General features: G+C 43.9%; 1 protein-coding gene across 8 annotated transcripts; it reads left to right on the top strand.

Moving 5' to 3' along the window:
• Positions 1-3,672: 3,672 nt before the first annotated feature.
• RNF6 (ring finger protein 6) lies at positions 3,673-12,489 on the top strand. 8 transcript variants are annotated; one of them, XM_076328061.1, is made up of 4 exons: positions 3,673-3,740; positions 7,505-7,717; positions 8,292-8,384; positions 9,630-12,489. In XM_076328061.1, the coding sequence occupies exons 2-4, from the start codon at positions 7,525-7,527 to the stop codon at positions 11,360-11,362; spliced, it is 2,019 nt and encodes a 672-aa protein (XP_076184176.1). In that variant the 5' UTR covers positions 3,673-3,740; positions 7,505-7,524; the 3' UTR covers positions 11,363-12,489. The 8 variants fall into 8 exon arrangements, with proteins under 8 accessions (XP_076184176.1, XP_076184179.1, XP_076184177.1 ...); XM_076328064.1 differs by having other exon boundaries at positions 3,688-3,740; positions 7,510-7,717; XM_076328062.1 differs by lacking the exon at positions 3,673-3,740 and adding an exon at positions 3,970-4,017.
• The last annotated feature ends 5,333 nt before the right edge of the window (positions 12,490-17,822 follow it).

Raw genomic sequence — 17,822 nt, forward strand, 5'->3', positions numbered from 1 at the left:
GTTGATCAGACTAGTGATGCGCTTGATCTAACAAGGTGTTCTAGATTCCGGCAGGAGTGCAAGTTATTAACAAACATAAATTGGTTCTCTGGATCCAGGTCCTGTACAGGAGGGAGTCGTGCTTGCATTCGGTGAAACACCTGTTGGCCAGACTCAGGACCACCTACAGTAACTATCAGCCTGACTGTTTTATGCTCCCAAAGAAGCCAGAGAATCCGTTTCAAGAGTCTCAACAGACCTCGAAAATTCAGCCTATGAACTCCTGGTTACTTTTTTTATTGAAAAGAGTCCTACCTGAGGGGAAATAAACCCTGATATTGAATATTATTTTATTATTTTATATTATTTCAGTAAACCGAATCACAGAAATATTCGGGTTGGAAGGGACCTCTGAAAGTTATCTAGTTTAATATCCTGCTCAAAGCAGGGCTACTATTAAATTCGGGTTGCTTCAGGCATTGTCCACTTGGGTCTTGAACACCTCTATGGAGGGAGATTCCACAGCTTCTCTCGACCGGACTGTCCTCAGGGTGACATTTTTTGTCCTTCTGAACCTCCCTTCTTTCAAATTTACGATCACTGTGTCTCCTCCCACTGTCCACTTCGGTAGAAATCCTGGCTCTGTCTTCTCAGTAACCTCCTTGTCGGTACTGGCAGGCTGCCCCTTCTCCCAGCTGAAGCAGCCCTGATGCCCACAGCCTCTCTCGCACGGCAAGCGCTCCAGCCCGTGACCGTCTTGGTGCTCTCGGCTGAACTCACTCCAGTTTATCAATAATTTTCTGTATCAGTATTGTTCTACTGCAGACCCCAAACTGGGCATCGTATTCCACAGGCAGGCAAACAAGAGCCACGTAAAGTGAAATAATCACTTCCCAATCACTTCCCGATAATGCACTGTCCGTGTTCCCCTTGATACAGCCCTGGATGCCGTTAGCTTTCACGGCTGCCAGGCTGCACTCTTGGCTCCTGTTCAGCCACTGCCCACCAGGACCCCCCATCCTGTCCAGCAGAGACAGTCAGTAAGCCCCCATTCAGTATTGTCCCAGAGGGCTGGTCACTCCTAGATGGAGGACTTCGCATTTGTCCTCGTTGAACTTCATGAAGTTCCTGATGGCCCATTCCTCCAGCCTGTCCAGGTTCCTCTCAAGCAGCTTTATCAGCTTAACGTCACCACTTTGGGGTCATCCACATGTACTAAGATCCAGTTTAAAAAAAGACTGATTAAGAGGTTCTGCCTTCCTTACATAATATCAAGTAATACAATATAATAGAATAAAGTTACTTTCTAAAGAACTTAAATGACTGAACAATCAAACTAAAACCAGGGTTACAGATTTTCTGTTATTACAAAACTTAGTAATTGCCTGAGGTTTGCTGCCCTCCATAGGCTATTTTTATTATAGTTCCAAAGATAGTATGTTATTGTTGAAAGCATTGCTACAGCGTAATAATAATATTCCAGGAAAGATCTACTATTGTTATTTTGTATTAACAACACAGCATAAAATAAACAAAGACTGTACTTAGTTATAGTGTACTGTTGTGAAACATCAGTATGAACGGGACACGGATGCAAAATTCTGCATTGGTCAGTGGAAAATAAACTAATTCAGTATAAGCTTTGAGTAAGGAAATGGGGGTTCATTTATCTATCTAAAACATAGTAAAACCTTCTTCTGGGTGAGCAGCCCATATGTGGGCTTGATACCAGAGAAGTTGTTGTGTTTGACTGTGGAATAATGATTACTAAAAACAGATTATGAGAGGAAAAGATTTCAAAAATAGGACAAAAAACAATTACGGGAAGAAACTGACTTTTTAAGGGATCCAGGCACTATTTTATATACTCTGACTTTTATTAAGAAAGTAAAATCTTCAGGAAGAAGATATTTTAATTGCTTCAGGCAAAGGAAATCATAATACAATACTAATTACTCATGCTGTGGCGAGGAACATGAATAACGAGGGTTCCATTTTTTGAATGCAGCAAGTGGGAAAAGAGTAGCCCCCAGCATGGCCTCAGTGCCAAGAATGTGTCCTCACCATCAATTTGTCTCATGGAAACCACATACTGGCACAAAAGGAGCATGAACTGATAAGAAACCTTTGTGTAAACTCTTTCTCTCAGCCAGAATAAAGAAATCCAGGGGTGCGTAGTTTAAGTGGGGAGTGAAGGTATCTTCCCAGACACCAGCCCGAGTCTTTCCTATCACCTCACTCATTAGTGAGGGTTTGCCTTTGCATCGAGACCAGTTGCACAAAAAATACCCAAACTTCGTTTATGTCTGCAAGCGGGTTTGAACAGAAGTATGAGCAGTTTGGATACTCTAGGGATGAGGTGCTTTTAAGTAGTTCAAGCATCCTTCTCGTGAAATCCTCTCATTTTACCGAGTCAAATAGTTTATGTAAGACGTGACACGCGCTCCTCTGTCACAGCCTGCCAGCTTCTGCCATGCGTGGAAACAATCCACAGAAGCAACTCAGAAAAGAAAGTTTGTGGATGCTATCAGCGTATCAGCAATTAGCATATGTGAAATTTACCAAAGGGTTTGCATCTTGTGTGAAAAACTCCCAAGGCTCTGCAAATTGAAATGAGTAAAATCACAGCTTGAAACATAAGTTTCTGTGACGGCACTGAGCGATTAACGGTTTATTTTAGAAAATGGAGAAGGTGAAGGGAGATTCCTGCAGAAGGAAAGGTGAATAGAAAGGAAGGAAGGAGAGGCAGAGAGTCATGGAAAATGGGAGAAGCGTCCCATTTAAAAATGCAGGCCTAAGGACGAGAGAGCAGGGGAAAAAAGTTATTATAAGCTTACTCCTCATGTAATTTATTATACATACCAACGAGTAACTGAAGCTACAGTCTTATGCTGATTTTGTAAAATACAATAATGGTCATTGGTATTATGAGGTTAAAGATGTTGCGGTTGTTCTACAGTTGAGAAGCGATGCATCGTGAAATCCTCTTTGTGTAAGTTTATCTACCTTTACAGTTAAGGCTCACACCCACCAGGGCGGGGAGAACCATGCGAGTTCTGACCAACAATGGGTTTGCTCATGAAATGCCGTACCTGAAACGACTTCCTTTACGTGTTTAAAGGGAAGAAGGACCGTGGAGAATGGCAAAACAAAACCATCCAAAACTTCAGTGAGGACACACGAAGGGAGAGCCCGCGCAGCACCGCGCTGGGACCTCGGGGCTGCCGCGGACGGCGGGCTCCGCTGGGCAGGATCAGCCTGAGGGGTGGCTGGAGACGAGGACGGGCCGGGGGAACGCTGGCGCTTTCCATTTCCCTCAAGGTGTTGGCGCTCGTTAACCCACAGCCGCTTCAGAGACCTGGGCCGCAACCCCCGGGTCTCGGCGCAAAGCCGCGAGCGCCTCCGGCCTGCTCGAGGGGGTGTGAAGCAGGAGGGCGGCACGTGCCGCGAGGGGGCTGAGGCCCGCGGCCCGGCGCGCAGGCGGGGCCGGTGACAGGGACGGGGGGAGCAGGCGGCCGCCTCGGCGCGGAGCGGCGGGGTTCCCCCCCCCCTCCCCCGCCGGCCTGCGCGCGCGCCGCAGCCGTTGACCCCGCGGCGCGCGCACCGCCCAACGGCCGCCCGCGCCGCAGCTGCGCGCATGTGCGGGAGGGGCGGTGCTTGCCGGCGGGGCCGCCCTCGCGCGCACGGAACCTGCGCTCGCGGCTGCCGGCGGCCGCCCGGACCGCAATCGGGGCTGGAGCGCGCCGCTCGCACACCCAGGGGTCGGTTTCGTTCCGGCGTAGGTGGCGGTTGCTCCTGCCGCCGGGAGGGAAGGGGAGCGCGGAGTGGGGCTGAGCCGGGCCGCCCCGCCCGGCGCCGCAGACAGCAGGCAGGGACGGGCTCTCGGGTCTCCCCGGCTGCGCTCTCGGCAGGCTCCCCCGGGGCAGGCGGCGGCATGGACGCTTCCCCGGTTTGTCGCAGCGGGTGATGCCGCTCGCCGGCGGGCAGGGGAGACGGGGGTGCGGGCAGCGCTGGAGGGAGTCGATCCGGCCGGTGGCGGTTAGTGGCGGGGCCCGACCGGGGAGTCTGGGGAGGAGAGAAGCGGGAGGACATGGGCTGCCCTGCGCCGTTGCGATTGGTCGGTGGCCGCGAGCTGGCCAGGCGATTGGTCGGGGGCCGTGTCAGTCATTCCTCTCAGCCTCCCCTCCCCCAGGCGTCTGGCAACAGGCGCTGTCTGGGGCGGCGGGGGCGGCCGGGCCGGGGGCTCCCGGCTCCCTGCTCCCGCCGGGTAACCCCCGGCTGCCCTGCCCCGTGGGCGCAGAGCTCGGCCCGTGGCCTTCCTCGGGGAAGGGCCGGAGAGTGTGAGTTCGGCGCGGCGCTGGGATCTGCAGGCCCTGCTGCCAGCCTGGGGGCTGGGGGGAGGCGGGCGGCCCCAGGCCCTGGGCTTGGTTCGTTTTGGGTGTCCTGCGGCCTGTTTCTTAATTACCTTCTGATTCTTCCTTTGTCTGTCTTTCCTTCCCCCTCCCCTCTTTCCCCAGGCTCTGGGGGGTTTTCTGGGTTGGTTTTTTTCCCCCCTTTTTTTCCTTCCTCAAATTCGGTGAGATCATCTCGCCTAGAGGCTGCAATGTGACAGAAATGCTAAATAGCCCTGTCGCTCGGGGAGGCTTCCTCATCTCAAGTCCATAGTCCTCTTGCTTGCAATCAGGTGGTAGTCTTTCAGAAAATGAATACCTAATTGAATTGGGGGTAGTAATTCATGGAAAGAGGCCAAAACTTAAAAGCGTAAGGTGTACATCGCTTAGATAAAAATGAATGTAAATCTTTGAGAATGGGCTGGAGTAACTATGAATTAAGGACGAAAGGAGTTAGTCCTAGGTTGAAAATTCTAGAAAACGTAGATGAACTGTTGGCACGTGTCACCTGTGTCTTTGCAAAGGAAGAGTAATCCTGAGTCATAACTGGATTTCAATTTCAGTTTTTTACATCTTAGCAGTTAATGCTCTTCAACTTTTCAATACTCTGAAATGTTTTACGTGAAGTACTTCATTTTGATGCAGTTAATACCCTTCAACTTTCACTACTCTGAAACATTTTAAGTGCCAAGGTACTTGCTTTTGATGGCGTTTGATAAATATGGATAGTAGCTGTCATCCATGCAGTTATGTTAAACAGATGGGACAACTGAACACTTCACACTTCTTACTGTTTCGAAGTGAGTCACTTAAAGAGTGTGACTAATCATCCTACCATACAGTTGTCAACAAAACAGTAATTTTTTTCTACCACCCACAAAATCTGAAGAAGAGATTTCCAGATTTTCTGTGGATGAGAAGTGAAAAGTAAAGAACCTCTCTTTTGAACAACAGTTTAAATTTAGATTGAGGGGGACTACATGTGATGGACTTTTCATCTTAAGAATTTATATGTCACTTTTTCTGTGCAGCAATATGGCGATATATCCAGAAATTTGGTTAACTTACTATGGTCATCGTCAGGCAAACAGGAACACTGTTAGTTGTTTTAAGGCTTTCATCTAAATAGCAACCTTATGTGAAACTAAATTAATTTTATCTGTCCTATTTCCCCTCCCTGCTTCGTTTGTCTCAAGTTGTAAGTCAACTGGGACAGAGGCCCTTTAATATTCAGTGCAGTATGGATTGGGCATTTTCATTATAATAGTCAAGTGATGGGTGTCATCAGGGTGTGTCAAGGGGGGAGGAAGTGCATTTGTTTTGAGGAAACCCGGGTAGTAAGACAAAGAGCTGGCTGAGAAATTTGTGTTTAGAAATGTGATATGAGAAGTGACCTGATTTGAACATAGCCCTTGTGGGAAATGGAAGTCAGTGATTACCTACAGCTTGTGGAGGGCAATAGTGAATTTAAAATGCTCACAAATATTATGGGAATAGAAAATGTCTTGAAGGGGAGATATTCAGATTTGATTTCTCTTCAGTTAAGTGAGTTAAAGAGCTGGGAGGGAAGTGTTAAATACACTGAAATGCAATATTGGACACAGGGGGCAGATGAGTGATAAGATTGGGAAGGGCTGTTTAGAAGTGGAGTTACCCAAGGGGGGGGGGGGGGGGGAAGTAGCATATGGGGTGGAAAATGAGGAGACCAAGGATGCATCAGAATGGATCCCACAAACGACGTAAGAAAGGTATATTAAATGTATGCCAGCTTCTGCTGTTGGCAAATACATTTTCTGATTCTTCGTATCTGTTGGCAGCATTGATAAAGATTTACTCTTTATTGAATGTATGTCTAATAGTTAGTTGGTTGGTCTGTTTGTTGTCTCGTTGCCTTTCCTGTGAAGACTAATTACTGATCGGGAGTGTGCTGAGAATACTGTTCTGTGTTTTCCCCATAATTAATACTTGAAGTGACTTTGATATGTTGGTGAATTGACAAAAAAAAAAAAGTGTTTACCCGAAGTGTTTCTTTTCACACGTAAGCAGAATGGTGTCATATGGTTGGGTTTTTTTGGCCTGGTGATCTCCTCTTTAGAGAAGTGATCTCTTCTGTCAGGTGTCTGCCTCAGCAGGTATTATAGATGGCTTTTGCCAAACAGGAAGCCCCATTGAAAGGATGACACTTTGCTTTCTCTTCTTTCAAACTGAATGTTGAAGAACAGGTTTACTTTAGGAAATAGAAAAGTTGGGGAGTGGTCTGAGAGCCGATTGCTTAGGGCTCAGTCCTGGGCCAGAGAGAGCTGGTAATGGCACAGAAATCAACAGAGATGATGCCTCTTTCTGATACTGGAAGGTTATTCACGCCTTCTAATAGTGTGGTCCCACGGGTTAAATATTTAGAAAGTATTGAAAAACTGTGGATAAAGTATAGCACTTTCTCTTTTACACTGGTTTCCTGGAGATGGGTATCCTTTTCTTAGCTAATCCTTGGATTAGAGATCACAAGGAAAATATACCAGTAATGTCAAAATGTCAAAAGAGTCAGTTCCGCCAAAAATGTATCTGTAGGTTTTGTGCTATGTGAGGGGTGGTACCGACTGAGGTACTAATACAGTCTTACCTGCTTATCAGTAAATGTTTCAAGTAGAAGATAGTCTTCTATAAAGCAGTAGCTGTGAGTGTCAGAAGTCTACACTGGGTAATTACAGCCCAATAATTGGAGAACAATGTTTTTAGTGACATTTTAGCTTTTAAAATACTCCATCCTGCTGTTGTATTTTACTAGGGAGAAGGGAAATAGATTTTATGTTATTCCTTTAACTTTCTAGAATATCCTTATTAAGCTAAAAAAAAAAAATCTGTCATTGCTCTTTTATTTTAAAGTTGCTGTACCACCTGGTATGTCCTTTCAGTGAGCAAAGGGGACTTCTAGCTATTTTTGAGTAAGCTAGAAGCAAAATACTTGCATAATAAACTACACTGTTGACTTGGCAAACAACATGGAGCTTGGTTCATCTTAATCATCTTTAGCTATTAATAAACTAATTTGATTGAAAATGCTGGGAACTTTTACTGTAAATTAGGTAAATTCTTACTGTAATTACTGTGCAGTCTAACCTTCTGGTTTTGTTCAGGACAGCCTGGCATTATCGTTATGGATCGCTCTCGGCACCGTGCAGGGAATGGCAATGAGCAGGCATCTTCACGAGAGCATAGTCATGGTGAAGATGAGAGACAAAGACAGCTGGAGCGCCTCAGTAGGGAGGAGGCCTATTACCAGTTCATTAATGAACTCAATGAAGAAGACTACAGGTTAATGAGGGACCGCAACCTGCTCGGCACTCCTGGTAAGATGTGGATACCTTCAGTAGAAAAGATGTAATGTCAAGTAACACTCCTGCTGTCAGGCATCGCATGTGGTTGTATGACTCAAGCAGCCTGACGTCTGTGGCTTTGTAGAAAGGAAAAAACCCCTCCATTTCCCTTCAAAATTTATGATATTCAGTAAAAATTAACAACTTACATTTTTATTCCAGCTTTAGTATCTATCTAACTCTTTCAAATGCAACACCTCCGTATATAGGTAGTATCCAAACCCAAATAATTAATGTCTGGTACACTAAAGCATATCTGTTGGTATGTGGCAATTTTGGGGGCCTCTGAGTTGTTACTGGAAGTTGGCATGCTCTTGACACACATTCAGCATCTCTTTTTCCTCCATCCCAGTACCTACTTCCTCTGTTATCTGTGCACCCATGTTACGATCTCATACTGGTGCTGTTTTCTTTTTGGTTTCATTCATTGTACCTTATTTCTGAAGATTTTCCTTCAAGATAGAAAATATTGTTATTTCTGCATGGCTGTGTTGAGCCAATAATAATGTCTTATCTAACAGCATTATCAAAATGTGAATTATTTCAGGAGAAATAACAGCAGAAGAATTGCAGCAACGCTTGGAGGGGGCTAAGGAGCGTCCGGCATCACAGACTGATCTGGATAACAGAGAAGGTGAAGGTAGAACTGTTGGAGTAAACATTCTTCATTCATATATATAGATACACATAGTATGTGATGCATAAATATTGTTCTGTACAGATATTCAAGAGAAATGATGACGGATTTCAGTACCGGCCATTTCAAGTCTTGTTTTTTCATTGTGCTTCTGTGAATTGTTTTAAAAGTAAGAGAGGTTTCCTGATGATACAAAAACAAACTTGAAATACTTCATGAAAACTGATTTATGTCAGCCACAGATTACTTTCTCCTCTTTTCCTGGTTTCCCTTTGCTATTAAACATAATAGCACAAAAATAATTTTCATTCTTCTAATTCTTAAAAGGTCTTGTCATATATTAGAGACGTTGGAACAGAAAAGAAGTTAATTGGGAAACAATTAACCTCTCCACTGTGGTGGTGTTGTTTCGTTTCCATTTGTTTTAATGGAGTGAGGCTTGTATTATGTGCACTGTCTGTCTTCACTTCCCCAGCAATATTGGCTTAATCATTTGGCCAATTCTAGCCAGATTTAGGACAGGAGCAGGCAACTCGGAAACGAAGATACCAAAGTTCTTGCAGGTTTCATGAAAGCAGGGAGGTGATGGAGTAGGGAGAGCTTAACCTGATCCCTTCAAGGGAAAACCTTCACTGTGATCATGACCACTGGCTTGCTTTATGCACGTAGTTAGCACTAACCACAACAATTGTATCTGTTCTTGAGCTTGTAGTTGGAGGAGATTTGGGAATGGAGCTGTGGATATTGTAGTAGGAAGAGTATATTTGCACAAAAGGAGCAAATCTGTTGAAACCATGCATCATTTATTCCACTGCTTATAGAAAACAATTTTTTAAAATGTTTTCCAAAAGAAGACAAAATCTGTCATGCTTTTCCTTGCTTTATCAAAACTAGTTGACCAGGATATCTTCAAATTGATAGCTTAAGCGAGGGACAGATATTGGACAAATACAACTAACTTTGGACTACCTAAATCTGAACACTTTCTCAGAAGAAGCCATCTGGGCATATTCATTTCTCTGTGTATCTGCTGGTGAGACAAAAATTCTAGGTTAAACTGGTGAGTTTTGCTGACATTTTTACATACAGCATATTTTTCAGCAAAATTACACTAGCACAGCAAGGTAGCTGTCCTGCTAGTGTAACATTTCTGAAGTCAGGGCCCAGCAAGCATAGAGGATTTGGAGTGCATCATACTATGCTGAGCATGCAGTTGTATGAATTTTTGCAATTCTTTGTTTCTCTCAGATTCTGATGTTCTTGGAGAAAACTCTAATGGTGATTCATTGCTTGAATGGCTGAACACATTTCGTCGCACAGGAAATGCCACTCGCAGTGGACAGAGTGGGAACCAAACCTGGAGAGCCGTGAGTCGAACAAACCCAAACAGTGGGGAGTTTCGGTTTAGTCTTGAAATCAACATAAATCATGAACATAACAGTTTTGAAACTGCTGGTGAGGAGTATGTGGGTATAGATAGTAGCAGAATGTATTTAGAAAGAAGACATCAAAGAGCCGTCAGTCCAGTAACCCCACGAACAAGGAGCAGGACTGCAAGAGAGGCAAACAGTGAGGCTTCAAGCACTGCAAGGACCAGGTCTGTAAGAAGTTCCGTGGCACAAAGCTCTGAAGCAACCTCTCAACCGGTCTCAGGGAGGCTCAGGAGTAGAACAAGGGAGTTGACAGGCCTTTCCCAAACAAGTACTACACGTAATAATTCTGCAGCTGCTGGTGAACAAAGAGAAATGCCAGAAAGAGGTACTTCTACAGGAGTCACAAGAGGTAGAGCTAGAACTAGTGTTCGCATGAGTACAAACCAAAGACTAGAAATTCTTCGGCTGCGGTCTACTTTAAGTAGTCGAAGCCGCTCTCCGCTGCAAAGGCAAGGCGATACTGCTCGTTCTGAGGAACATGGGCAGAGGCAGGATAGGAATGCGCAGCAAGTCAACAGAAGTAGAAGACAAACAGCTCAGCCTTCTCCACAGCCTGCCGAAGAACAAGCAAGAGGTAACACTCAGACTCCTCAGGTCTCCAGTGTAGCCCCATCCTTGGGAATAACTTTGGAAGAGGAGGAATCTAGTAGGCCAGTAGCTGCTGTTAGAAGGCATCCAACAATTACGTTAGATCTTCAGGTGAGAAGAATTCGTCCTGGAGAAAACAGAGATCGGGACAGTATTGCCAGTAGAACTCGTTCTAGAGTAGGAATGGCAGAAAACACAGTTACCTTTGAAAGTGACAGTGGGGGATTTCGGCGTACGATATCGCGATCAGAACGTGCAGGTATTCGAACCTACGTGAGCACTATACGGATACCTCTTCGTCGGATTTCAGAAACTGGGCTTGGTGAACCTTCATCAGTGGCTCTTCGATCAATCCTTAGACAAATTATGACAGGCTTTGGAGAACTGAGTTCTTTAATGGAAACTGAATCTAACTCAGAAGCGCAAAGAGGTGGTCATCGCTTACCGGACGTACAGTCAGAGCAGAATAACTCAAGTTCAGCAAACAATAGTGATCCAAGTGAGGTTTCATCTAGAAATGGGCATGCAGTAGAAGGCAGCAGGGAAACAAATGGACAGAGAGATGATATTCAACACTATGATCGCAATAATGAAAACCAAGATAACAGGCAGTCTCAAGATGCTAACAACCTGGTGGAAAATGGAACGCTGCCCATACTTCGACTTGCCCACTTCTTCCTGCTGAATGAAGATGAGGATGACGATCGTTTAAGAGGTTTAACCAAAGAGCAGATTGACAATCTTTCTACCCGGAACTATGGGGATATTCACACCGAAAATGAAATAAGTAAAACGTGTAGTGTTTGCATTAATGAATACGTAACAGGGAATAAGCTAAGGCAGTTACCTTGTATGCATGAGTTTCATATTCATTGTATTGATCGCTGGCTCTCTGAAAACTCCACTTGCCCAATTTGTCGGCAGCCCGTATTGGGGTCTAATGCCGCAGACAACGGCTAGAACTATTTATACTGCTCAGTACTCAAGGATTTGCTTCTGCTCTACTTGTGATGAGCCAGATGGAATGAATTGACTTGCATAGGGGTCCATTTGTGTGGGGAGTTTTGTTAAATTTCTTTAAAAATAACAGGAAACTTGTCTAAACCTAGCAATGTAAATACTATTTTTCTCCAAGAGCAGATCTAGGAGTACACATAGAACCAAACGATATCGGTAAAGTTTATATTTTTTTAGGTAATTTTGTTATGCTAAGCACTTTTGTAAATACAGAAATGCAATAGTTAATCAGTCCTGCTTAATGTATGTTTTTTTAACAGTGTAATGGACTCACTTTATTTAGATTACGAATTGTTTCACACAGACCCACCACTGTGTTGAAAAATTAGTGTCTAAATAGCCATTCATTAGGTTTTTGTTCTAAGAACAATTTCTTTTACAGAGAGTCTCTTGCTGGACATGTTTGCTAAAGATATTTAAGTTACTTGAAGTGCTCATTTTAATAGACAGTATATTTTTTTTAACATTGAAATATCCTTTCCAAAAACTTGCCAATTTGGTTCTATTTAAAAAATTTTATGGCAATTTTTGCATGTGGTTTTACACAATGCTTAACGCTGAGGAGTTCATATTCAAAAGTGGATGGGTTAGTGACATTATAAAATGTACATAATTAAATGCTGTCTTTGACAATCGCTCTTTTCAATGCAGACAGCAATCAAATCAATCATAATTCTAAGAGGGCGTGTCTTACTGAACATGGTATTTGCTCAAAGATACATGAGCACCGAGGAAGCCTTTTTACTCTTCCAAATTACTCAATTGATATTCACGGGGTTTTAACTGCCTTAGTTTAACGAGGGAAATATTTCCTTGACCATTACATTGTCTACAATATGCATGATTTGTGCATCCTACTCAGAAAAACAAAACAAAGGCTTGAAGTGGTTTTGTACAGAGATTTAAGGTACATGTATCATATCAGTCCTCTTAAAACATGTCTGAGGACCAAATGGCAAAAGACACTAAAAAGGACAAAATAAGCTTCCCTTAAAGTCCCCAGATTACTGTATAATTAGATATTAAACTTTATACCAATAACTTATAAAGAAATAAAGTTGCAAACTAAATTGTTGAGGCTTTGTGTGAATTACTGTTGAGCCGTGTCCCATAGATTGGTAAGAAGATTTATCATTCTTGATGTTCGGTCTCAGTTTTCACTTCGTTCTTTCCCTGGTTTTCCCCAGCTGCGTACTTGTGTTTCCACAACATGTGTGTTAGCTGTTACGGTAGGTACAAATGGAAGGCAAAGCACTCTCGGGGCTTCTGGAAGTAAGCTGAACATTACAAAGCTCCTCTTCTGAGCAGTGTGCGTCTCAGTCCTTGGAGAAAGGCAGAACTGGGCAGTACTCCTATGTGCGTGTATGCTGGGCGGTAGAAAGAATACTTGAAGTGAAGAAGTCCTACTGACTTTCTCTGCCTACAGGTGGCCTCGACAAACACACTTCTGTGCCGGGTGCTTCAGTTAAAACGTCTGCTCATGACATCCTTGAAGGGAAGCTGTGAAATCCTGCGTTAAGCTATTGAATGTCTACTTCAGTTTTGCAAGTGAAAAAACTTTTGACGCAAGTTCCACAAAAGTGCTGCTTTTTATTCCTGGAAGCAGTTCTGAGAGATTCTCTTACGAGATTTAGATGCATTTAAGGATATGATTAAGATCTCTTCTGATGTGATTTGGACTGCAAATTATTGCAAACACTGTTGACACCTTTCTTGAGTGCCTCTTCAGCCATATTAAAAAGTGAGGAGATTTAAACATGATTATCAGAACTAGCTTATTTTTTACATTCTTTTTTTCCTGTTACTTCTGTTGGCTCCTGATGTTGACAGTATCTAAGTACATGGGTGCCTTCTGCTACTTCTTTGTCTCCTCATGGTTTTCCTTTACATTTGAAAGCTGCCTGACTCAAGTGCCACACTTGTAGAAACCTGCCTTTGGCTCACCATTGCCTTGCTGGTCAGGTTTGTTTTTTTTTTTTTAAATAACTGAGGAGCCCTAATTAATCTCTTTTTACATAGAAGCTATTCTTTTGTAACTATTCTTGATGCTCTTTTGAAATGGGAGAACTGGTGCTCATGCAGGATTCAAGATGTGGATGCACTAGGTGTTATACGGTGGTGTAACAACTGCTTTTTTCCTCTCTGTGATCTTCCAAATAATTCCTAGTATTCTGGTTTCGCTTTTGATTGCTGTTCAACACTGAGCTGGGATCTTAACAATTTTTGCAAAAAGATCTCACAATCATTTTTCTGAATGTTAATTGCTAATTTAGAACTGATTATTGCATGCTTTTTCTTGTGTGCTATTGTGTACATTTTTTTTTCTCTTGGATTATTTTGTATGTTGTGCAAGTCAAATTTTCTCTGCCCTTTTATCATCCTGGGCACCCTGCCTCCTGCGATTTGTCTTTGCTTCTAATACCCCAATAATTCTGTACCATCTGCAGATTTTATCACTTGTTTTATTTCTTTTTCTGATCATTTGTAAGTATGTCACATAGCACAGGTATTTCTTCTTATTCCCCGTAAATCTTCACGATTTTCTCTCTCTCACTAAGATGCAAACGATCCAATAACCCACTGTGTTCCTTCCTCCTCTTGAAACTTCAGCATAATCTACATTTTCTCATGGGCATTTTCATTTAATTTAGTTGACTGTCAGCTCCCGGTTAGAAGTTTTCCCCCAGTGAAATTCTCAGCTTGTTCTAACAGCTCCCATTAAGCACATTTTTCTCCCTTTTCAAAGTAACAGTTCAACTACTGTGGAACTGAATTCGTCACCCTTGCTGAGCTCGGCTGCGCGAATGTATCTTACCTGCTCCTGCCTAACTGTGGCTTGTGCTGAAGGCAGCGGGAGCTAGGTACTTCCCAGCCGGGTTTCTGCGTCACAAGGAACGCTGCTCAAGTGAGGCTGTGCAATCTTAACACCATACTCTCTACAAGAAGCCTCAAAAATAAATTCGGGCTCTCCTGTATTTATTGTCTTGATGTGTCTAATGTGGAAGGTGTAACTTAGATGTTTTACTAGGTCCACACACTCACTTTTCTTGCACAATTTCCAGCACCAGCTGTTGAATGAGGTTCACCTGCCAGACTGATTCTGCACTTCTCAGGCTTGTGATGTAAAGCGTATGTGATGATTTGGTCATCTGTGCAATTCCTGCCTGTCAATTAATGTGAGGTTAGCTCTTATTGCTATAAAAATGTATACTGGAAAGTATGCATTACCATATATTTGTTTACCAGGCCTGCAGCAGAAAGCTGCCTGCCTAGAGAAGGTGCTTCATGGTGCTGAGTTCTGGCTATTCCCAGGTGTGCTGAGAACAAACCCTCCACCCTGTTCACGTGATAGGGAGGCAAGAAGATCGTGAGAAACTAGGGGTAATGAAAAATGGGTGACACAGTGGAGCTTAAAAGGCCTTCTTAAGGCAGCTGGGAGCAACTTGGAGGAAGTATTGGGCGGGAGAGTGAAGGAGAGGGATTATCTCCAGCAGCTTTGGGGCCCGAGTTTAGGTGCAGAACCAGTGGGAGTGTGAGATGCAGGGCAGGCTGACACCTGCAGAAGTGCGTTGGGATGCTCTTGGGAGAGTCCTGGAGGTTTCTGTTCTGCTGAAGTAAATAGCAACAGGATGCGCGTGTCCGCTCATGTATTACGTGGGTCCTAAGAGTGAAGGTAGAGACTGTTGTTTAATCTGTGAGGTTGATGGAGGGGTCAGTACCACCGGGTACTGGGCCCAGTTGGCCGGCCAGTTGGTCCAGCTCTCGGGCTCTATTTCCTCATCGCGTGCCTAGAAACCCAATGCAACATTAGTGCCTGGTTTCAGTTTAGACTCGGAGGTTAAACACCTGAAAATTTGGTTGTGTGCTCTCTAGCAGCTGAGTAAATGGCCAGATGGGGCAATCGGAGTTTTATTTTTCACAGTCCCCTTTGATCTGGAAGAGCCAGAACCTGCCTTGGCCGCAAGAAGCTTTTGGAATTCGTAGTCTGTTCAGCTCAAGCCTCTACTGCCCAGAGTTTGCACAACAGAAGGCATAAACATAATATAGATGGATATTTTTATGGTGGCTTTCCTCCAGCAAGAGCAGGTTACAGCAGCAGCAAGATCACGGCAGCAGCGTGGGGATGTAGCCAGGCCCCGGCAGGTCCTTAGAGTTCCCACTGATGAATAGGTGATGTCTGTGCCACTCGCTCATGGTTGCATGTCTTTGCTGTACCCCGTGTCGGCATGATTAGAGCAGGGGAAGGGAGGTACATCTCTGCATGTGATAGTAGCTGTTTATTTCGCTGAGCAGACAGTTTGAGTGCTACCAGTTCAAAATGAAGCAGCACTTGTCGGCAGGAGCAGTAGGAGCTGTGGCAGTGTGGGGGTGCCAGCTCCCAGCAGCGCGGAAGGTGGAAGAAGATTTTCATCGGCAGCACAGCCAGGTGCCTATCTAGCCCAAGTGACAATAATCCCCTTCCGGCATGGACTGAGAATGCTTATTTGTCAGGTTGCAGGCTTACGTGGAGCAAGTCTGGAGCTTTTGTGTTTGTTGTAGCAGTCAAAGGGAGGTTGCATCCAGTTCTATGAAACTCTGGGTGGCTGGAGTTTTTTGCAGCCTGTTGATTCATCTTATTGTGGAGGTTAACGTACACGGAAGATCTTAAAAAAGACTACATGAAATAAGTAATGACTTGACATTTACTGGCGATAAAAGACTTGAAGCCTTATAGTTAACTACAGTCAAGGGAATAGGGTGCTCTTAGGTTGGGGTAATGAACTTCTTCAAACAGAGCCAGACCACCGCTGGTGACACTGGTGCATAGCGCAAGGAAAAAGACAGCCGAGCACTCGCACACCTGTGCGGAAACAAAATGTTGCTGCAGTTGTGAAGTTGAGTGCGACGAAGCTGGGGAATGTGGGAATGAAGGTTGCCGATGGCACCTGAGGTCGGCTTTCTAGTGCCTCTCCACGCCGCTACTGCCTCTCCCTGCAAATGTGGCCTCTCTCAGAGCACCAAGTGGGTCGCATTCACTTACTGAGCTGCCAGCAATTCTTCCCTTGTCTTTTGTTCTATGCCTTGGAGTCTTTTTTACTGCATGCTTTTACATTCCTGTCTTTAAAGGAAGTATCTACTTCTTCATGAGTTATTTAATGATGCTTACTGTTCATGGTAATTTTCTCTACTTTTGTGAGAGAAGGATCTGCTTTATATTTAGAAATTTTACTTCTCATCTATATTTTCTTTTTTTTAAATGAGCATCTATTTCTTCATCTCACTGTCTTCTATTCAGGTATTTAATAGGATGTAGCTTACATAAACGTAATTGTATGGCACGAAAGAAAGCTGAAAATAAATGTTAAAAGATGAACATTATATCCTCAAACTCCTCATTATATCCTCAAAACATCCTTAGAGGAAATGTCCTCTAAGCCATCTTTCGTTGATCTCCGATAGACGCGTTCTGTTGGTCATCTCCTGCTCCGGGGTACACAGCTATTGGTACTGGCATCAGGCTAGCTTTATCTCTGGAAGGAGCAAGTGACATGTTAAATGACTTTTATTTGTGACATTAAGAAAAGTTGTTTATGGTAATAAAACTTCTACCCACATTTTTCTATTTAAAAATAACAGCTTATTTCAGCTGAAATATTAAACTCAGGTCAACCGGCAGCACTAACCCAGAACCTCTCTAGAAAGCCTTAATGTGGAAGATGACCCAGAGAGCTGGATTGGACAGGGCCCTTGGAAAGATACAGAGAACGCTCAGGCTGAGTTAATAGGTTTTTCCATTTCTTGCATGCGTGATGCTATCAGTGACTTTCTAGCTGATATTATGGCCCCGTATGCCTCTCTAATAGTCTCTTCTTTAATAATATATGAGGTAGAAATGGATTCCTGTGTTACCAAAGAACTGCAAACTGGGCAGAAGTGTTTTAATTTCATCCCGTTCCTCAGACTCTTTCCAACTTCCTTTTCCTTCCCTTCCGTATTCAGTAACCTTCACCTGTAACCATTGCCAAGCTTTTTTTCACTCTTTCATCTTAGGAACAGACTATTTCCGCAAAGTACTTTCCGCTGGCACTACTGAAAATTTCGTGTGAGTCATGTACATGTCTGGAAAGGGAGAGAGATTTGGGATAATAGGGGCATCACTCCTCCTGGTTTTCATAGTCTCACTTTCAGGGTTTATTGAACGCGGAGTATCCCAGAATAGCTCCAAAACTGACACAAGGGCATCACATTGGTTTGGTGACATATTTGCACCCTAACAGCAATATTTGCTTTATACTGCACCATAAACCAGAAAAGCAACACCGGAGAACCGTGAAGCAAGATGTGCAACATACATTCGCAGTGCTGTGACCCAAGGGGTTTGTCAGACGCTCTAATCTGAATTAACCAAAATAATGCAAGAAGT

This window comes from Aptenodytes patagonicus, chromosome 1 (genome assembly GCF_965638725.1).
Source record: "Aptenodytes patagonicus chromosome 1, bAptPat1.pri.cur, whole genome shotgun sequence".
NCBI lineage: Eukaryota > Metazoa > Chordata > Aves > Sphenisciformes > Spheniscidae > Aptenodytes > Aptenodytes patagonicus.